This window comes from Cryptotermes secundus, unplaced genomic scaffold (assembly GCF_002891405.2).
Source record: "Cryptotermes secundus unplaced genomic scaffold, Csec_1.0 scaffold318, whole genome shotgun sequence".
Taxonomy (NCBI): Eukaryota; Metazoa; Arthropoda; class Insecta; order Blattodea; family Kalotermitidae; genus Cryptotermes; species Cryptotermes secundus.
Genome location: NW_019730108.1, coordinates 3195752 through 3218796, shown reverse-complemented (window position 1 = coordinate 3218796; position 23045 = coordinate 3195752). Strand labels below are relative to the sequence as shown.

The window sequence follows — 23045 nt, the reverse complement described above, 5'->3', positions numbered from 1 at the left end:
CATTTGACATGTAAGAATGGAACCACGTCTGAAATCGCTCAAATACTTATAAAACTGAAGTTTTCATTCAGTCTAATAAGGGATAGTGCAGTCGGTATTCCGATTTGCTACGGACTGGACGACCAAGAGGTCGTGGTTCGAGTCCAGGTAGGGTCAAGTATTTTCTCTTCTCGTCCAGACCGGCTCTGGAGTCCACCCAACTTCCTATCCAATGGGTATAGAGGGCTCTTTCCCCGGGGATAAAGCGGCGGGGGTGTGAAGCTGACCACCCATCTGCAACTAGCTCCGAAGTCAAGAAAACGCATGGCGTAGTGCTTAATTAGTTAAGCACAGGGACAACTTTACCTTTACCCAATAAGAATATTAAAATCAGTTCGCGGATACGAAGCACTAGCACAGGCTCCTGTCTGTCTGTCTCTCGCCCTTTCGGTCTGCCTCTCGTGCGCATGAAACTACTCTCGGTTCTTTCTCTCTCTCTTTCTTTCTTTCTTTGGTTATTTAACGATGCTGTCAGTATCGGCAATATATAACGTCGGACGAAAGCTGAATTGGGAGGGTTTTGGAAGGAAGAGCCTGCTTCAGGTACTATCCCGACATTTCCCTGGAGGACTGAGGAAAACCATGAAACACCTCAGCCAGGATAACCGATGTCCCGACCGAGATTCGAACTGAACATCTCCCGAATACTCGCCTAGAGCACTGTCGCTAGACCAATGTGATCGGTTCAGTTCTTTCTAAAATAATCATATTTCATTCATTCATTCATTCATCAGTAATCTGTCAGATGACAGGTCCACAGTCTCTTTCAAAACAGTTCCTGCACTTAATGCGATCTTCTGCTTTTGGAAAGAGACTATCCAGGAAAAGTTGCTGTACAAACTTGAACCATCTTGAGCATCATTTGCTCTGTGCTTCAAGTCGCTGCTGATGACGCTGCTTCCGGCATCACTTTTTGGTCTTAGGTGTCTCTCTTCGTCTGATACCTACCCTTTGACATGTCCAGCAAGGGAAGCCCTGCCAGTAGCTACGCTACCGCTGGTATAGCTCTCAGGGTCCTTGGCATACTCATACCCCCTCGCCACGATAAGGTGGAGACACCAACGAGGAGGAATCATATAACATATTTAGGAATTAGGCTACGGGCTGGACAACCGACTAATCCGAGCTCGATTTCTGGTAAGGGCAAGGGATTTTCTCTTCTTCATATCGTCAAGACCGGCTCCCAGGAACACCTAGACTCCTATACAATGGGCACCGGCGGCTGTTTCCTCAGAGCTAATGAAAGAGGGGCGTGAAGCCGATCAATCACCTCCATGTAGTGCCTAGGTTAAGAATGGTGGAGCTATACTCCCACTCCCCCATACGTCTTNGAAGATTAGCAGGGGAAACCGAAGTACTCGGAGAAAACCCGCCCCAGCGCCACTTTGTCTACAAAAAATCCCACTTGAGGAGACCCGGGATCGAACCCGCGCCGCTGCGGTGGGAAGCCAGCGACTAACCGCTTGAGTTGTGGCGCGGCCTCACGATGGTACATTAATTCAACTATTATGTTCCTGGGGGCATGCGGTAGCGTAATTGGTTGAGGCACTATGCTACAAGCCGGAAGATCGCGGGTTCGAGTCCCGATGTGGTGAATTTTTCAGTTGACCTAATCCTTCTGGCCGCAATCTGGCCCTGGGATCGACTCAGCATCTAACAGAAATGAGTGCCAGGAATCTTTTTGGGGGGTAAAGGGCGGCCGTCGCGTAAAACTGACAAACTTACCGCCATCTGTGAACCGACTGTATATAGAAAATATGGGAGCCTCGGCGTCTCAGAACCGTATGGACCTTCACGACCTGTCACAGGGACAGCTTTAACTCACCTTTTGTTATGTTTCTAGACATCACCCATCGTTCGAAACGTCGTGTTTTAAATAAAAAATGACGATGGATAAAGTCCAGAAACATAGTAACTGTAAGAACTTTAATTCTTGCTTTGTTTTTTATGTTAATTTTCTATATACTCTATTACATTTCTTAGCCTTCTCCTGTTCTCCCTCATGACAAAAGGCGAAAGGTAAAGTTGTCACACCATGAAGACATATTGGGAAATGAGGTATGGCTCCACCATTCTTAACCCCTACACTAGAAGGGGGTGAATGGTCAGTTTCACCCCCTGCTGCTCGACTCCTGGAGATCCACCCCGATATCCATTTTGCTGGGTGAGTTCCAGAACCAGTCTGAATATTATGGAGAAGGGGAATCCTCTGACCCAGCCGGGAATCGAAATGAAATTCCTCGGTCGTCCATCCCGTAGGATAGTCACTATACCGACCGAGCGACCAATCCCGGCAGCCATTCTCCTCCCCATCATCCCCACAACTTTCTTAAAATCTATATAACTGCCCCAACTCCGAAGTGTTCTTTATCAAGTTTTATATTAATATATGCAAAGAGATTCAAATCACACGAGTATATTAAGATCCTAGATAAAGTGATCCAAATTAACTAAGAATACAAAGAGCTTGACAACGTTTAATGTTGCTTTAAAATTCCGAATTTTGTCGATGTCCGTCCCGTAGTTTGGCGGATATACTAGAAGACATGGCAAAACTAGAGGGCACGTACTTTTTGAAATTATTTCCCTAAGCGTAAATAAGAAGTCTGAACTTCTGAAAAGAAGAAACTAAACTGAAGAAGCGTGTACAAGAAAATAAACAAGAGGAAACAACAGCCTGACTGGGAAGTGCCACGTGTTTCCGCAATAACCGTCACACAAAGCAGCTGGGATGTGAAGCTGAAGCTCCATCGCCGCCGAGGTCAAGAATGGTGGAGCTATGTCTAAACTCCCCCATACGTCTTCATACTGGGGGGTTAATAATTACGCATAGAAACAATAGGGTAAAGCAGCGGGGGCGTGAAGCTGACCGCTCACCTCCAAGCCTCCAAGTAGAGCCCAGGTCAAGATTATGTGAATCTATGTATCCACTCCCCCTTGCGTCTTCATGGCGTAGTTCTTAATGAGTTGAGCACTTGGACAAATTGACCTTTATCTGAATGGGGAAGTTGACGGAAATGAAGGAAATGACGTAACGAGTAAGATGCGCTGACGAGCGATATAAAGTGCAAGCTTCTGGAAAATAATTTCGAACGGATGGTTGGTTTATAAGTTACATATTCTGTGGGCCGCGACACAGCTCAAGCGGTTAGTCTCTGGCTTCCCACCGCGGCGGCCAGGGTTCGATCCCGGGTCTGGTCAAGTGGGATTTGTGGTGGACAAAGTGGCGCTGTGGCGGATTTTCTCCAAGTACTTCGGTTTCCCCTGCCAATCTTCATTCCACCAAATTCTCCATCATCATAATCACCCGGGGCAGGCTACAATAGGGCAATCAGTGGCCGCCGTGACGAGTGGATCCAGTTGAACTCTACCCCCCCCCCACTAAGTGAATTAAAAAAAATGTTTACTTATTCTGTGCTGACCTACTGGGATAACAAGCTCAGAAAGCATAATGCATGGTTAACTTAGAAGAAAGAATATCTGAAGGGACTTAGATTAGTCGATGTGGGAGTCGAGATTCGAACTGGATACTTTCTAAATACAAGGCAGCCATGTTAAGATGTGTCAGCGTGCTAGGTAATTTTAATTGTTATTCCAGATGTTCATAAGCAACATTCTACTCGCGCTTAACCCTGTCCATATCACTGCTCAATATTTACGCCATTTGAGATGATGGAAAAAGGACTGCCCGGCTCTTTCTCAGCAGTCAGTGGAAATATGTACAGTGGCTAAAACAGGTTCCAAAACAACTTAATATCAGGAAGCAAACATACATCACTTTCGTATCCTCTTCTGATCAAGTGACTTTCCTCTTGGAATCATCTGTTATTTGTCCTGTTTTAACCCTATGGAGCACAGTAATTTCTATGTGTACTACCTGCTTCAACATTCAGAATTGCTGCATTTCCTTTCACAAGAGAATTATTTTTATAATTCTCACGATGAACATAAATTATTCTCCTACTCGACTTTAATCAGTTGGTCTTTGAAATGAAGTCTCAGAAGTTTCCGTGAGGTCTAAACTGAATACGCAAAGAATGCTTAGATTCACTTCAGGCTTGAAAGCGATAAACAAAAGTTGATTCTTCGTAGTCATGCATTCGTTTGCTCAATTAACAACTTTCAGCTGCACTTCATCACAATTTTCAAGAATGCTCGTTACTGCACACCACGCTCATTCAGCTCAAACCAGTAACATCTCACGATACTATTGTCGAATATCAATTTCAAGAGTTTCCTCCCATCTACGCTCACATTTCCGAAAGGGTCGCTTCTCTTGAGATTTTTCATCCGAAATTTTATGTGCATTTGTAATATCCACATGCCCCATTCACCTCATCCTCTTTAATTTCAATTTCAACGTGGAAATCCTCAGCTGAATAAGTACAGACTCATCATGCAAGGTTCCGCAGGATGAAGTAGTCACTTTCCACACGTTTTCGCCACGTTGGCGACAGTATCGTACGCTACAAAAACGCAACAGGCCTACAACAGACTTTGGCTTAATTTCAGGGTTACAGAATATTCGCAGTCTTCCTCGTCCCTCTCATAGTCGAGCACTCCATAGCTTCCTAGCGATTCGCGGAACGGCAAATGCACAACATACACAGTATCATCTGAAGCTGTCTCTAAAAATCTGTCCAGACACATGAGAATTACAACTCATCCCCAGTTCTAATAAGTTTTATTTAAATATCAGTCGCACTGCATGCGACCCTTTCAGGCCTAGGCATCAGGAAAAAGTCTTCTCTGCCTCAGCGTTATTGTCCTCTTCTTTCTTACTCTCAATTTCGTTTCTATCCTTTGTCTTTGTCTCGTCCACTTCCTTCATTGTTTTTCACCCCTCTTCCTTCTCCTTTCTCTTCTTTGTGCTGACCCACGCAATTATGGGTTCACAATCAGAAAGGGACAAATGGGGTTTAACCCTATGAAGCATGACAGTGGGCCGCATGAATATCTGTACAAGCGGTTCGTGCCCCACAGAGAAATAACGCTGCTTCTCCATATTGAAGGAAACGATCACTGCTGTTAATTCTGTTAACCAAACGACATTTATAGAGATGCCAATTTTCTGCGGGAGAAATTTCAACTTAGTGAACGAAACATTCAAAGTATGGCTACACGATAAAGAGTTAACATTTCTTGTGCTCATCTTTCAGGAAAAGCAGGCACGTGACCTTCAACTTATTCTGATTACTTACATTATGCGGGCTATTTTTTCTCGTTCCAAGGCCACGGTTGGTACCCTGCAGTAATTAAAGTAGCAGCTGTACCATGTGGGTATCCACCAGACCGAATGCAATTGCAACTATTAGCACTGTACACTTACATTTTGTTCTCATTTCCAGTTCCAGACTGCCCAGACAGAATGGTCACTCACAATAAAGTCTCTCAAGAAGTCTCCAAGGACAGGCAAAACTTACAAGGTACGTTAAATCCAGCAAACAATGGCAAAACCACAAAATTTGGGACGTTTCTCTCATCTCACATTAGTATTTGTATTGACTGGAGAGCATAAGTTCCAGTCGTCTTAACCACTGCGCCCCTCGTCTCGTTAGGGCCCTTCGAACAGCCGTGTCCTAAATGCTAGGGCCGAAACCTTACTTGTTAATGTCCTTCTGATATATATGTCGCTCGTAACCATTCTATGCCCTGGCAGATATGAATAGGGTATGTGACAGGAGGAATCATTTTCCTGTCAACATTTCCAGCGCATGCCATTTCCTTGAACGGCTCTTGCTGCTTCATAGTCGGTGGGGCAGCCCAGTGTTTAGAATGGTTCTTACTCAGCTGATCCTTGAGCCTGTGAAACTGACACTGCTGGTTTGGAACCAGGGAAAGAACTACTCTGTCCCTTCTGAGCTGGGGCATCTGCAACATAATTTCCCTGAATCCAACTGTGACAGGGACTCAGAGGAGCGTAACACTGTTCGGATATGCACCTGCCGCAGGCTTGGTATGCATCATGGACCCGTCTGTCTACCAGACAGCCAGTGTTCGCGTGACGGGACCTCCACTTCAAAGTTAGTCTCAAAAGCAAAATTTGGTGACATTTTGTTCTGACCCATCACAATATTGAGTCCCACTACTCAAGCACAATCCTGTACAACTATGCCGGCAAGCCCAGGCCCTGCGCTTTCCCCGGAAAACCAAACAGAACGTCCACATCAGACGGAGAGGCAGTGCTTACAAACTCAGTGAGGCTTACACATGCCAGTCTCTGTAGACAACCAAGAGCAGTCCTGACTCTAGGCCACGCCAACTCTTGAAAACCGCACAACCCTCACACAAAAAAAAAAACACAGGCCTTACTATACTTTTATAAAGCAACTGTATGATTTTCGATTTTAGACACTCAGGTCTTTGCAAGGCCGCTATAACATGACAAACAAGAGGATTAAGCTTCATTAATCTTTTGTTTTAGCCGGTCACGGTAGCCGAGCGGTCTAAGGCATGCACTGTCTTCGCTCGCTCGGAAGCTGAGATCGTGGGTTCGAATCCTACTCAGGGCATGGATGTTTGTGTGCGTTTTTCTGTGTTTGTCTACAGGTAGAGGCCTTGCGACGAGCTGATCACTCACCCAAGGAGTCCTACCGTATGTGTAAGATCTAGAAAAACCGAAGTGAACGGAGTTCATGGAGGTAGGCCTAGGCCCACTGGGGCTGTAGTGCCAAGGGAAAAAAAATCTTTTGTTTCACATGTTCCTTCCAAGAAAGCTTAGCATTCAGGATCATTACCAGAAATTTTACGAAATATGTAGGACACAAAACCCTCTTTAATAGTAGCCCGTTTACCTTCTTTGTCTTGCTGAAGAGCACGCGCTCCTTCTTATCAGGACTGAGACATCTCCTATCTTTGTATTGTGTTCAGAGCCCTAGCCAGTACCCGGGAAATTCCCAGTTACCAACAAGACCATTTCATCAGCGTATCCTTGTGTGTACAGACCCACTCCACTGAGCAGTGCATGGAGTCCGTCCACCACCGGGATCCGCAGTAGGAGGGACACCCTCATCACGGCACTTGGGCCGAGTATACAGCACTGCGCCTCCAATATTCGCACCCCTTGCTTCGGCTGCTGCATACACTGACCCAGAGGCGGTCTCAGTATCATACAAATGAACACGCCTTAGTTCAGAACGAAGCAATTGACTAAATTCTAAGGAAGAGTTCCTCCAACTCACGGTTCGCTGACCAATAGTTGTCCGCGATAATATTGCAACTGATTGCCTCCATCTTGAAGGTCAAGGTTTCTATTTACGCACAACTAAACAAGTGATTTTCATGGTAACATTTTCACATTACTTTCATGTCGAAAGTCATGGGTGTAACTATTGATTATATTTCAGTATCATTCTTAATACTAGTATATTTCGTTTAATATTCGGGTGATAAGCCAAAGAAAATGGACGTAATGAGTGGTCCGTGGTCCAATTTTTGGGAACTCCGGCTCTAAGGTACAGAATGAAAACTATACTCCATCTTGGGGGCATGCGATACTCAACTTCAAGTTCGAGAGTTCATGCTGGAGAATAAATTAACGTTTTCACACATAGTTCTGTAGACAGTAGAGAGCTGTCGATGCAAAAAACGCCGCTGTTGCAACACGGAACAAAATACCAAACCTCATGAATCGGACTCTTCATTACAACCGATAATCAAGACATTTCCCATATTTCAGGGTACCTAAAGTTTCTTTATCACATTTAAAATAATCAGCTGTAGAAATTTATCCTGAGTCAGATGAATCCAATCAACATCCTCACATCCTATTCCTTTGAGGATAGTTTAAATGCCACCCCCTTTTACGAGTATGTCAGTAAATACAAGAAATAATTTAAATAACATTTCAATAGAAACGGTTTCTTCAGTGGCAGCATCTAGAGGAATATCTAAGAGAATGAAACGCGCGCAAATATATGGTGCAGTGAACTTTTTTAGAGGTAATAAAGTGCGCATTATATCGGTTGTTTGTGAACATAATGATGAACCTTCGAATCTTTTGACCAGTTAAGTAACTGTCAACTTTACAAGAAACGTCTGCACCGTAAGTTAATTCGCTCAGTGGCATAACGTTCCTGCCTACAAATTACGTTTATGTTAAGTTTGCTTCATTTTACTTTATGCTTTGCGCTCACAGGCGTTGGGCAATGAAGAGACGGAGAAGGACGGGAAGTACCGTCATCACAGAGTTCTCCGCATGCAGATGGCGGAATTGGACATGTCGGCCAAGAAGCTTTCTGCCAACCAGGTGCATCTAGATCACCAGGTCCGTCGACTAGAGAAACAAATGAAGACGGTGCTGAGCAGCCACCATGGTCGGGGTGGGGGGAACCATGATGCGGGGGTGGGTGAAGTGACTGCGCGGCAGCTGCAGGCTCGCCTGTCTGCTCTCGAGCTGGCCTCTAGAACTGCAGGAAAGGCTGTTTTTAACATGAGCCGACAGTTGGTTGGGCTGGACAAGTTGCACCAATCCATGTTGCAGCTGCTGGAATCTGTGGAGACACTGGAGAACAAGGTGGACCGCACAGTGCCCGATCTTCAACGCGAGATCTCCAAGATGGAGTTCAATATGGCTCAGATGACTTCGTCTATCTCACTACTTAAAGAGGACCAGGTAGGTACAGGTTTACTGGCAATTCTGACATAAGGTTACTGCATTTCCTAGGAATGACTGAATTATGCTGTGGCAGCCTCCTTTCAAATCCCTCCTTATTCATCATTCATATACGAAGTCTGGTAATTTAATAAGGAGACTGCACTTAGAGGTATCAGTGCATTAAATTTTACTGCGAACTGCAGTGTTCCCGTTCAAAGTAGCTCCTTCCCGCCATTATACATGAATTCCAGAGTCGCTTGCAACTGTCGAAGCACTTCCAGAAGCTGTTGTCCTCCGTGCTGTCCATTTTCGACATTTGAGTCCGATTTTTCATGTTGTCGGACGATCACGCCAGTTGTCGAATTCAATTTCGTCCCTTCATTCGGAAATCTATACCATTCAAAAACAAGTTTTCTCGGCATATCCTCTTCTTTATACGCATGTTTTAATATTTGAAAGGTTTCGGGTGCTTTTCCCTTGTTGAAATAAAGATTTCATGTTTATATTTGTTCAAAATATGCATTACCTATTTTCGAATCCAGATATCGAAACACTACTTCAGTTAATGTACAACAGCTCTGTACCCGCCAGACTTGACAAGAGGAGTGTGTTAATACGGAGAGTCTGTAAGCGGCAACAATCACCAGCGATCACGAAGTGACACACGCTGCGCGGTATAGCGAGTATCCTTATTATGTTCTGGTATCGTACATCTCATATCACTCGACGCCACATGATTAATAAAGTACTGTTAAACGTCCTAAGAATCTATCAGCCTAATCAAGTGATGCTGTACTATTCAACAAATATTGATGTGTTAGGTCCCTTGATTTGTGTAACGACACTTTCTCAGCTGCATGGATCACATTCGTGGACTAGGAGGATGACTGAATCATAAACTGGGGAAGGTGTGTATGGAAGAGGTCGTGTCCTATCTTAGCCCAAAGACACTACTGCAGAGCCCGAAACTTAAATAATCTGTCATACTGCGGATCGAACAATTTTAATGTAGTGAGTGAAATCCAATGAGGTGAAACCTGCGGCACAACCTGTTACGGTAGATGTCAACTGACTTTCCCAGTTCTCTCAGTGTGCTCTACGTTTCAGGGGAACCAGCAATCCTATCTGAAAGCTCTTGATGCAGGGGTGTCGGCCATGCAGAAGCATCAGGAGAGAGACCGCGGTCACCTGAGCGTCCTGCAGGCCCAGATATTGAACCTCACAGCCTCAGCGCCACAGGTCAGTGCGACATCTTTGGTTGCTTTACTTCTGCTGCTGCTCCTGCTTCCTCAACCCTCCTTCTCCTACTTCCACCACCACCGCAAACGCAGCCACGACGACTACTACTACTACTACTACTGCTACTACCTCCGTGGTGCTGCAAACTATCTAGAGAGCCCTGTCTAGATTAATCTTTACTCTTACAAGCGGCAGTTCAGGCTCCAGTCAGCCCTTTAAAGCCTCAAGTTCATCTACGTAGTATTTAAGAATTCAGGTCCCATCTCACAGAAAGCACAATGTGTCTCCATTACAAAGCCCACTGCAGTTTAGACGTAACTGCTGATCATTACAAGATTCGTACCAAATTTATAAATAGAGAGTGTGGACAAAATGCATAGTGTTCTAATGTTAAAAAAGGTGGTTACGAAAAGTTACCTCAAGGTCGGTAGCGGTCGGTAGGAAGACGCTTATCCTAGGTGAACACCGAGCAATACGTTTACTATTGTATATACTTAAGCAATTGTTCTGCTCTCTTAGGTAGGCCGCACACCGGCATGCGTCAAGACATGTAACAGTCAAGACACGATGTCCGTGACAAGACGCAAAGAAAGGAGCACAGCTGAAACGAATGAGATTATGAAAACTGCCGCACACAGGTCTGAGTCATGATGCTGACGAATCACGAATGAAGCAAGACTGCGTCTTTTGTCTCAAGTCTTGATGCTTGTCTTGACGCAGTTGGTGTGCGGCCGCCCTTACACTTCACAAGACATACTTCAACTGTGACGCCCCTTCTTGAAAACTAGTTAATTAAAAGAAGTTACTTATACGACGTATGTGATCTGAAGTCAGAAGTTGCTTGTCTCGTGACTTGAGATCCAGAGTTATGATGTTATTAACTCCGCCTTGTGATTCAGAAAGAGAATCAGTTGTTGCTCCTCCGAAGTCGTGGTCAAACAGATGTAACTCCTCTACGCTGTGATAAAAAGGTTAAGGCGTTGTGCCTCTGAAGTCTGTGATCCGAATATGTCGTTGCCGCGATACACGAAGCTGGCGCTGCATGGGGCTGCAAGCAATTTTGTTGTCTATAGCCGGCGGCTCGCCTAGGTTCAAATTACGTTTCGAGTTTGGTTGCCCCCGGCTGGTTATGGAACCGGAGGGAGCCCGTCGGCTGTTTGAAATTTAGAATTTTCCTAAGCTACAACAGTCTCAGTCGTCTTCTGACGTGTGTAATGCCCGACATCTTTCTTAGTACGTGACAATTTAAGGAAACAGCCTGTCCTCGTTTCAGTTCCTACCTATATTGCTTTGCACAGTGTTTGCTAAAACGAAATCAAGGGGGGGCTTCCCCTTCAGTTCGAAAGTGTCACGAGTATGAAGCGTACACATGACAGTCTTCAATGTACGCTGTGATCTAAATGCCTGTTTTAATATCAAACCTGGATGAACGTGAATAAAGCTGCAGATTATCTCCACTTCAGGAAGCAAGTCTAGGGATCGGATTAGGACTGTCCTGTCATAGAATTAAAGAATATCAATCTCTTGTTACTTTATTTACATATATTATTATTTGTGAAAACGGCTGATACATGCCCTTGAGAATTTCTGCCCTATATGGAGAATCGGTTGCTCTAAGGCCTCTGTCTTTAAATAAAAACCAGAACCTCACAGAAAATACATTAAGTCACGGAGAGGAATTCGAATTCGAGATTTCCGCGTGCTAGCGACTTTACACTGTGCCTTTGCCGGGATCGGAGAAAATGTGACTGATGCATTTTAATAATGGTACAAATTCCACATCCAAAATGTGAATTGAGTCATCCATTGAGTCTGGTAGTTTTCTAGTCTTTCAAACGTTTGTACGTATCTTAAATCCAGCTTATTTCGAATTTGATGGCTGATTGCTGTATATTACATGAACGAAACGGTATGGATTATACATGAACAGTTTACTTCCTTTGCAGATTTTGTTTCCTTATATAAAGCCTGAGACTAAAGACGGTTTCAACAGCAGCTCCATCTGGAGTTTGGTGCAAGAACTGTCTGTGGTGCAGAGAGGATACCAGCAGATTATCAGCTCTCTACCACGAGGTGAGTTCGCTTCCTGGAACCTGACAGACGGATTATCCGGGAAGCATGTCATCTAATTTGACAGGGGTTCCTAAAAATTTGAGCTCATCCAAGCTCCTTGATTTTTTATTTCCTGTTATAAGCAGTACTAACGCGGAAGCATGAGGTTTGGATCCATTCATTCTAGGACGTATACAGGTTTGATTTCGGAATTTGGAACTTAATTCTGTAACATCGGTTCACAGCTATGATGGACGAAGAATGCGACTTAAGTATGTTAAAGACCTTGTGGTTCATTGATTGCTTATACAGACTGATTGTTACAAAGATAATCAGAATACAGATATCATATTGAATAGTCTGAAACTTTTATTTTGGTATTCGTTAATTATTCACCACATAGTTCTGGGTGTCATTAAGAAAATATGCAGACTTCAATTTGAGCTTCATGAATACCAAGCGTAATAAGTGACCGGTACACATCAGAACTGATTGGACCCTGCATCTCGTATTGTGGACTACCAACACTAGGTCCAATCACAGCGCGTAGACTAGATTCGGAAATGAAACACGAGGACGGACAATTCATGCACTTAGCAAAAAGAAGGCATGCCCAACTGAAACCCCGCTTTAGGGAGCCAGCCAAACCGTAACAACATGTAGACCTGTTCCTTACTGAATATGTAAGAAGCCAGAAGGAAAGAGACCACAGGGAAGACCAAGGCGTAGGTGCGTGGACAATATTAGAATGGATCTTAGAGAGATAGGATGGGATGGTGTGGATTGGATAGATCTGGCTCAGGATAGGGACCAGTGGTGAGCTCTTGTGAACACGGTGATGAACCTTCGGGGTCCATAAAATGCTTTGAGTAGCTGCAGAATTGGCGGCTCCTCCAGAAGGGCTCAGCTCCACGAGTAAATAAATAAGTTACAACTGTATGAAGTTTAGTTTTGAATTATTCGGCTTTCTGACTCTGAGCAAATTACACTGATCCCTTGAATGGAGCAACGTGGTGTAGCAGAACCCGGTAACCACATGCTGCGTTCTTGCTAGGGTCTTCACACAGGACTGGCATTGTGGGATTCACAAGAGAAGGTCGTGTTTATTGGCAGCCATAAGCACACGTGCGCGCGCGCAATTTTATAGTTTCTTTCTTTCCCATTTAGAGTTATCAAAAAGGATCAGCTTCTAATTGGGAAACTAAAGCATTCTGCGTCGTACCCACAGTGAGAAGTGCACGACTGAAGCATAATTGAATTGTACTACCAATTTCAATAAAGTTACTGGATTAGTGGTGAAACATTTTCCCTTTGACTGTGGTTGTTACGTATGGCCTCCCCACTGAGAGGAATCTCATTATACCACTACTCTGACCTAGCCATATATCGGACCCACATATCACGTAATTGACAGCGTACTTAACTACAGTTCGAATAACAAGGCGGGATCTGTTATAAAGCATATCGGCAAAATTAACTCTATTGAAGGAGTCTTGCACGTTAATTCTTCTGCAAAATGTTTAGGCCATTGCATTCTTGTAAAGCTACGTAAGGTGTATTTTCTTCTTTTTCTTCTTCGCCACACAACTCCCTTGTTCCGCTCCGCTGTACCCGTCTAATGAAACCTTATTGAAGCGAAAATAAGATTCCATAGCTGGGGAATTAACAGAAAGATTTCTACCATAAATTCCGTGGTCAAATGCCACGAACGAGATTCCAAACTGTATCCAATTTACGGGTCGCCTCAGCGGGACAACGTAATCAATACCGCGACTAGCTATGGGCTGGACGACAGAGTGGTCGGAGTTCGAGTCCCGGTAGGGTCAAGACTTTTCTCTTCTCCATGTCATCCAGACCGGCTCTAGGGTCCAACCAACCTTCTATTCAATGGGTAACGGGGCTTCTTTCCCCGGGAGTAAAGTGACCGGGGCGTGAAGCGACCATTCACCTCCAGCTGGTGCCGAGGTCAAGAGAATGTGGAAGTACACATCCAGTCCCCCATTTTGTATACGCTGTAGCATGGGTATTCGTATACCCTCACCTCTCATGTAGCAGCACTACCAAACAGTATGGGACTTTGCTGTATGTGAATGGAAACAGTCACAACCAGGAACAGGCCCTATGAAGGGATGAAATTACGTCTCCCTGTACGCTTCATCTCCAAAAATATTCGAATGATTGCGAATAAATTTGGTATTTGAGGGTCATAGCAAACGTTGCTGAGTTAATTGAATTTTGGTTCATATCGGTCCAATAATCTACACGGAGCTCCAATTTAGTTCATGATTTTCTCAAAAACGGCTCGCCCAGCAAAATTTCTATGTACAGTTAAAAGTAAACCTATGGATTTAATTGTGATCTATAATTTCTATCTGAAACTTGTTTCGAGTTAATGATACACAAAGAAAAAATATAAACTTGTAGGTTTTCATGACGGCAAAGGTTCATGTGTGGCGTTCTGGTTATGACGCCGCGTAGTCTGGTAGATCAGAACCAACATGTTATAGGAAATACTTCTTCCATCTTCACGGTAGAAGAGAAATACCCTGAAGATTTAGTAGTATACTTCCTTCAGACATCAGAATTTCATAGCACTGAAGACAGCAACATGGCAAGAAACAAATAATTTCTGGCTCTGTGTGGCGTGATTAATTCTGCAGTAATAAATGTGTACATGCAATAAATTAAAATTACGACCTACGAGGTCTGTAACCCAAAAAAGAACGTATTTGTTAAATGTATGTATTACTTTAGAATACACTTTTCCTATCCTGCTTTGTTAGTAAACCATGCTGCAGGGGTTTTCTTAAAATGCTCATGTAAACAACCAGCCAATCAAAAAATCTCATATTTTTAAAAGGAAAATTAAGGTTCATAATCGTGTTCTCAGAACCAAATCCTCTTCAGTCTTGTATAGCCTACTTCCGTTAAAATAGAGTATACTTTAATCCTTCCATCTAGCCTCCACGTAGGTCTCCCAAAATGCAATTTTCCTTTGACACTTTCTGATAAAAAATTTCGTTTGAAATTTTTGCCTCTCCAATGCATGCTACGTGCTTCACCCATCTTATCCTTGATTTGATCATTATAATATTTGATGAAAGCTATAGATTTTGAGACTCCTGGTTATACAGCTGTCTTCAGCCTCCTCTTACTCCATCTTAGGTATAAATATTTTCCTCAGGACTCTGCCTTCACATCCAGGGTCACTGCAAGTTCTGTTTCCAGACTGTGGGGCGGTGCAGGGGCCGAATGGTCTGTACCTCATCTCGCCAGGCAGTCTGGGGATTCCTCTCCTCATATCATGTGACCAAGAAACAGCTGCAGGGGGCTGGGCCCTGGTACAGAGGAGAGTGGACGGCTCTCAGGATTTCAACCGCAAATGGAGCGAATATGCCACAGGATTTGGCTCGCCATCTGGTGAGTATCCCTGGCTCGCCATCTGGCGCCTGAGTTTGTTTCCGTGGCACGTAAATTTGAAAACAATTCTAATGAATAGGTATCCAGCAGATGGTGTCTGTCGCTACAATTAAACGGCAGTTGTTCAGATAATCAAGTAATCCGTGAAGGGCCATCACCGCCATTACAAAAGCATACGCTGTTTAACCCCTTAAAGCATAGAAGTAACTACACGTACTGTTTACTTTAAAATTATAAAGACTGCATGTTACCCACAAAATGAACTTGTGTGCTTGTATATTCTTACAATACTCAGCGATTATTTCACTAAACGGCATTAACCGTTTCGTCTTTGCAACAGAGACACAATGTGTTTACTATGCTGCAGAAACTGAATTTTTAAATATATAGATGAGATTTAGGTTTCAAATGGGTTGCAGTTAACATCCTCGCAACGGTTGCTAGAAAATAGGTCTTGCGAGCAGAGGCGAGGTGGCCGGCAACGTCGGACAATATCAGACATTTACTTACCACATTCCAGTTGTTATTTATTTTAACAAGTCAAATTTGTTGTTGAAAATGAACACCTAAAGAATGTTTAATGACTTTAAAGGCGGGGGTGGAGGCGGAACATTTTAGATTAAAATACGCCCGCAGACGCTCTGAGAAGCAATGGCGTCTGGACAAGAGATACACTGGAACTGTCCCTTTGTTTGAATAAAAGGAGAAAGTGATGCTTATCCCTACAAGCTCTTTCTTCCGAATTCGTATCTGGAAGAGGGAGTTGGGGTTCGAAGCCATGTAACAGTAAGTATATAGTACAAGCAATGACATAAAGATGGGCTATAGGCGTATTACAGTCTGTAAGAAGTATAACGTTCCCCACTGTACTGCGTTCGATTATGTTCACTGAAACTCTGACCCTGTCGAAGCCATCCAGCCAAACTGAGACGTACGCTGATTTTTCTTCCACTCTTCGAGATATAACTGTTGAGGGAACAAATTTCGGATTCACTAGAAAGACGCAAAAAGACTGTTTTTCAATTATCTGTCCAAAATTCATTTTCAGTTGTCAAACAAAGTGCATGCAAAGACTGGTTCAAACGACAGAGTGAGAAGTTGCCTTTGTGTCAGTCGACGGGACTTCCACTACTAGAGCTAGAGGATGGTAAAAGAAAATGTCGGGCGTATTTTTAATTTTTATGAAGAAGTGCGTGCAGCTCCTATTTACCCACCTTCCATTAGTTTTAACGTAGGTTAAACAAAATTAACCGTTATTTAGAGCATGGATCCAAAAATCCCCGGACTGTGGTAGAAAGGGGCTCCTTAATAATAGCTATTATACTCATAAACGCTAGCGCGACTTTACTTCCATCTCTAATAATTTTCAAAGGAGAATTTCATGTACCTTCTCACCAGACAAGCTTCTCCGGGCTGTTCTCTCCCAGTATTTCAAGAACAGTCATGTTCGCCGAACTGTGAACAGATTTTGTGTATGATGGGGTTAAATTAACATGTGACAACAGAAAGGTTACATAAAACAGCATTTCACTATGAAGTATATATGTGTTAGCCCCAACTCCCTCGCAGTGTTTCACAAATCTTCCCTGTCTGCGGCCACGAAGTGAAGCGCTGTCAACCTTGATGTTGAACTCATCTTGCAAATGCTGATATGCACAAACATAGGGGGAGACCACATAGAAACTGCGAGTTCGTGCACAGCTTCCACTGAATATTTAAAATGCTTTCTTGTTGTGTTCTGTAACTAATGATTACACAGAGTATCGTACGATTATAATAACGCACTTATCTCTACCTCTACAGACAAGGCAATATATTTTGGCAAGGGTAAACAATTTGATTGAATCACTTCTTCAAGCGATACCAGATTTTCTGATAAGCAGTGGGCCTGGAACGAGCCCCACTCAGACTCGTGAGGATAATTGAGAAGGAAATAGCGGCTCCGGTCTAGAAAACCGAAATTAACGGCAGCGAGATTCGTTGCGCTGACCACGCAACACACACTATCTGCTAAAGTTGACACTAACTTCGACAAGCGGCGATCGCTCGGTCGGTATAGTTCGCATACGGACTAGAACCACGGAGTTTGTTTTGTTTGTAAGCAATTTTCTTCTGTGAGAAAACCATCTGCATCAATCAACTCCTCAGCCACACCATAAACCTAGTTCTGACTGAGACAGAGGCTGTCACGTCACTATAACCTAGTCAGAAAGGAGCGCTACTATCACAGCACACACCTCAAACTATCTGGCAGTTCTACCTATACGCCAACCTGAAACTCAACACACATGAATGCAGGATTTGAGGTTCTCACAGCGATGTTAATGAAGGTATATCTTCTGTGACATAACGCCGTGTAGTCCGTTGAAAGTCTACTGATGTTCTGAGGATTACGTCCCTCCGAGATGTCGGTTGATTTCACCGAACTACACGGCGTTATGTCTCCGAAGATGGAACTCGTTGAACTGATAAGTTCTCCGTATAAGCGAAAATTAGAAGAAACTCTGAGGAATCGGACATTGTATCAAAGCAGCAAAAAGGTCATCTCTAGAAAGTGAAGATACTTTAAATTAGGGAGTGTCCAGGCCCATATGATGGAAGACAATGACAATGAGGGCCAAAGTGGCAAGAAAATTCTCGGAAGATATGCAGGGGCACAAATGAGTGCAGTTTGTCGTGTGTGAGGACTCATATGTCATGAAGAGTGTGCGGCAAAGGAGGAGGATGAATTCGCATGCGATTGTTGTCTGTAAAGGAAAGTGGTTCTAAAAGTTGAAAAGTACTTCTGTGTTTTTATTTTTAATATTATACGAAATTGCATTTACATATTTCCTTTATTTTTGTTTTACAAGAATTATTAGTAATGGCATCCTGTGCAAATATAAGGCGAAATAAATTATCAGCCTGAAATTCTAGTAAAACAATTAGTAAAATATTTCACGATACATCTTCAATTGGCTTATAAGTTTCTTGGGGGGGATGGGGGGGACACACGGTAGCGTACTTGGTTGAGATACTACGCTACGATCCGGAAAGTCGCGGGTTCGAGTCCCGATAAGGTATTTTTTTCAGTTGACCTAATCCTTCCAGCCACCATATGGCCCTGGGGTCGACTCAACCTCTAATGGAAATGAGTACCAGGAATTTTCCTGGGGGGGGGGGTTAAAAGGCGGCCAGAGCGTAAATCTGACAACTTTACCGCCATCTGTGAGCCGACTGTCAAAAAACATGTGGGAGACTCGACTTCTCATAACCCTATGGGGCTTCACGGCCTGTTACATGGATAGCTTTACGTTCTACATTGGGGGTGGAGGGATGGAAGACAGATTGATGGGCAAATTGAGGGAAGTCTACTGTCTGCTGTTTATTTCAACCTGCCGAAACGCGCAGTTCATCTGAATAATCTATATGTCACTTATAATCCATATCGTATAATGTATCGCCCTATACAAATATAGGGCACGGTTTATCACTGTCTCTGTGTAAATCGATGGTAGTATGTAGTGAAGAACAGGAACAGGATATGGCAGCAATGCACGATAGTGAGGGGTTTCTATGCGTCTGTCGGTATTACAGTCTCGACCTTTGCCAAGAAGAGTTACATAACGCGAATACCGAGTAAGATTGTGATTGCAGTGTTTCTCGAGGGCTATAGTATGGGTCTATTATAGTGCATCGATACGGATCTGTGGAAACCGTAGCTATGTACGAAAAAATTTCCCATTGAATTTTCGAAGGACATTTCACTAATACATATAAATCCAGTTCATAATCCACAGAAAGCATACTGTATTGTATAGCACAAAGACGAATCGGTTAATTTCATTTATGGAAGTAACCGCTGTTTGCTCTGCGAACCGTAGAAAAACATAAAAACGATCTGTGGGAAAAAATTCAGATTTTGAATGCTAAAGAAGGTGATTAGTAGTGGTGGCAGTGTGTCATAAGGGTAAGCTCCCCTCCAATAACACTTCTGTTTAACTTGCAGGTGAGTTCTGGCTCGGAAACGAAGCCTTGCATCACCTGACAGCCAACAACTGCTCGTCACTAAGAGTGGATCTCACGGACATATATGGCAAGAGCTGGGTTGCAGAATACGACGAGTTTACTGTCTCGGATGCCAGGGACGGCTACCGCCTGCACGTAGCCGGGTACCAGGGCAACGCGAGCGACGCTCTGGAGTATCAGAACCGGATGCAGTTCAGCGCCATTGACTCTGACCGCGACATCAGCAATACAAACTGTGCCGCAAACTATGAGGGTGGCTGGTGGTTCTCCCACTGCCAACACGCCAACCTGAATGGGCGCTATAACCTCGGGCTCACGTGGTTCGATGGCTCCAAGAACGAGTGGATCGCAGTGGGACGGTCGGAGATGAGAGTTCGACGAAGACCAAACTGCAACTCACACGAGTCAAGTGCCAGCCTTAGATAAGTGGTTGGAGAATAAAGATGACTTGAAGCATCTTGAGTTTGTTTCAAGGAAGACACTGCCAACTGTACCTCAAAAGACAGAGTGTTCACCATTCAGGCTGTGAATTACCACAAACAAAATATATCGATGTGACAGACTGCCATATGAGTGTGCCGTAGTCATTTCTTTAGTCATACATGACCTCAGAGACTTGCATTAACTGATCTTAAGGTCAAAGTGAAGTTTCTGACAGCTCTGAGGAGCTATTTATTACACATTTTAGTCATTTTTGTACGTAGCTTATGTGTATGTATATAGTGTCTGTTTGTAGTGTAAGTATTCGTAATGTAATATATGTGTAATAGTATTACTCCATTTTTGGGTCATACCTAGTTCAATCTGTCTCCATCACCACTTAGTACTCAGAAGAGTTCGATTACTCTGACATTTTCATGTTGTTCCTCAGTCCCTCCAGGCAGGCCCCCTCTATCTCGTGCAGTGTGTTTGTATGCATACTATTCATATTCCTTGCTGTAGTCAATGTAATGTGGGTTCAATAGTTGATTCAACATACAGAAGAGATTTTATGGGCATTACTACTGTTGTTTTAAAATTACGGCATTTTTACGGCAGATTTTCTCAGTCTAGCTCTGTCTTTTAGTCTTGGAGTGTCGGGACCAATCAGAAGGTGGCTCGCAACGTTCGGATGTAGGAGTCTGCTGACACCTTTGACTCATCACCACAAAGAGACCAAGATTAATACCACTGTCTTGCAGTGACACCTGCCGGATGAATGAGATTTCATTGCCGAGATATTCAGGATGTGGATTTGTGACACGGACGCGTCTTAGCACCAGGAACGGCAGAAGCAGAGACGCTCATTCTGAGCTGAAACTATGTTGTTGCGGGTAGGGATGTCTCAAGTCTGGGTACCTGTGTTTACTGCCTGAGAGCGACAACAGACATACGATTAAAGCCGATTCAATGTCCTGAGTTCCGTGCATTCAGAAAAGAAAGACCTGCTTGACTCAATTCCCCAGATGACCAACTTACCCAGACAAGCTGGGCAGTATTTACCACTAAAGAGGTGACCTCTATTGCAATTCAAGCAATAAGGTGGATTGCTACATGATGTCTCAAAGTGGCCACTCTCTCCACAAATTATATGGGGCAAGGCTTACTGGGCATCTAAATCATTGGCAGCAGAAACAGCACACTGGTTTCCGGATGTACGTACGTATTTTGACCCTTATTGCGCTAGGCAACAATAGGTACTTAGAACTTCGCGAAGACAGTTCGATGATTTACTGTCCCTTTTCCGATTAACAGACTGATCAGAAGGGGCAAACTGGATCCCCTTGTCACTCATCCCATTTAAGGAACCAGTGCTAAAAACTCCCCTGGACGAGTTGAGGGACGCTCCACCTGAACGGAATACGAACACAGGAGCTCAGCTTCTGAGACAGCCTTCACTTATTTTTCACTGTATACCTCCATAGACTGCACACAATTCTTCAATCGGAAGGCATTCCCAACTTTACCCACTACCCACTGTCATGTCAAAAGCCTTATGAATGTAGGAAGGATACAGTCACTTCTTTGCCTTGTCGGTGCTCCTGAATTCCACTGTAACAAATCGCGGTGCCGATAGGTAGACTGGGTGTTGTAGCACACTTCTCTGGATTATTGGGTACCGAAGTGACTTTTACTGCATAAAAGCCATTTTGAAAGGACCCCTCCGCAGCTATGCCGGGGTGGGGATCTCCGCCACGACCCATTTCAAGAAACACCCCAGAGTTATCCTTCTAGAACATCACTGACAATTCCAAACCTATGACAAGTTATACACCATTGGCGATCTGAGACTTTATGTCCCTACCATGCAATTAACCCCCAATGATTCTCTGTTCTAAGCTGTACATACTCATACAGGCCTACACGGCTCTAGGAGACTTGTGGTTGAATATAGCATAGCTCCCAATCAAGGGTAACATGGCATAGCCAAACCAACGGTCTTACCACCGTCGGAGCGTTTATGCCATCTAGGCACCAAACGGGGCACTACACGTACATCAGTGTATATGACTTGTGAGCAGAGATCCCATCTGGACTTGCATAAAAGTGCAGTGAGAAGGGTCCACTCAACCTTCCTCTTTCGTGTTCCCTGTAGGGACACAATGAAATCACAAGACAGCACCGCGCAAATAGGAAAGATCTCTTCCGGTGCTAAAGAAATTTAATGAGCTTAGGAGACCTTAAATACTGAGAAATATATAATCGTAGAAGGCGAAAATGGGGAAATTAGGTCAGGCACAAACGAGTGCATATCCATCTATCTATACATATGCATGGATGTAGATGGCATATCAAAAACAATTTCTCATATTGGGGGGGGGGCTCAGTATGTGTAAATCTGTCAGAATTTCGAGATAGAAATTTTCACAATACCTTATCATTTTAAGTGCTAAAAACACTTAAAATATGCGCTAAAAAGCGGGAAAATATGCACCAAAATAAAACAATATGCACTTAAGAAACAGGTCACTTTATTCAGACTCACTTATTTACATGTATCATTCACTGCAGAAAGTAGCATCACAATAGGCAACTAGAAGTCTTTCAGTGTTTTCTGGAGACAAACTGCGTCTATTGTCTGTCAAAATGAGTTTATAGGCTGAGAATGATCTTTCTACATCAACTGACGTGATTGGACAGTATTTATACACTGACCCCGAAGGTTTGGAACACTTTTGCTTCACGGACACATGCATACTTATCTTCAAGTTTTGTAACCACTTCTTTTACTTGATTGAAATTCTCCTGATAAAATGAAACTGCGGATATCCATGTCCTCCACCTAGTTAGTACAGGTTCAGGTGGCACAGGAACCTGAGGTAAGCAATCTTTGTAGAACTGGACACGAGCTGGTGCTTTCAGAAACAGTTTCTTCCCACTTTCAATTAAATCGTTAACAGCTTGAAACTGTGCGCATATTTTTTTCTGCAATACGGTGTAATCCGTGTGCTAAACAGGTTACGTGTATAAGATTTGGATAAAATACTTGTAAGGCCTTTGCTGCTTTCATCATATAGGAAGCTCCATCTGTGAGTAACACAAGCACCTTACAACAATTATTCTAAATTTGAGATGGCCATAGTAGTCACAGAGAATCATTTACAAATCTTGCTACTGTGCTATGGTTGGTTTTCTCTAGTACTTTGCAAGCAAGAAGATGAGGGTTGCCAGGTTTATCTGGATGTAGCTTACCAACTACAAAATTTGCTAT

The 23045-nt window shown here is 43.6% G+C and overlaps 1 protein-coding gene across 1 annotated transcript in view; it reads left to right on the top strand.

Annotated features, from left to right (window-relative positions):
• The window catches only part of LOC111866104 (protein scabrous), a 30492-nt gene extending 10387 nt beyond the window's left edge, over nucleotides 1–20105 (top strand). The window contains exons 3-8 of the mRNA XM_023854697.2: nucleotides 5388–5465; nucleotides 8177–8653; nucleotides 9743–9874; nucleotides 11821–11947; nucleotides 15155–15346; nucleotides 19335–20105. Of these exons, the coding sequence (XP_023710465.2) occupies nucleotides 5388–5465; nucleotides 8177–8653; nucleotides 9743–9874; nucleotides 11821–11947; nucleotides 15155–15346; nucleotides 19335–19780 (1452 nt within the window). The 3' untranslated portion in view covers nucleotides 19781–20105. The remainder of the gene's footprint in view (nucleotides 1–5387; nucleotides 5466–8176; nucleotides 8654–9742; nucleotides 9875–11820; nucleotides 11948–15154; nucleotides 15347–19334) is intronic.
• The last annotated feature ends 2940 nt before the right edge of the window (nucleotides 20106–23045 follow it).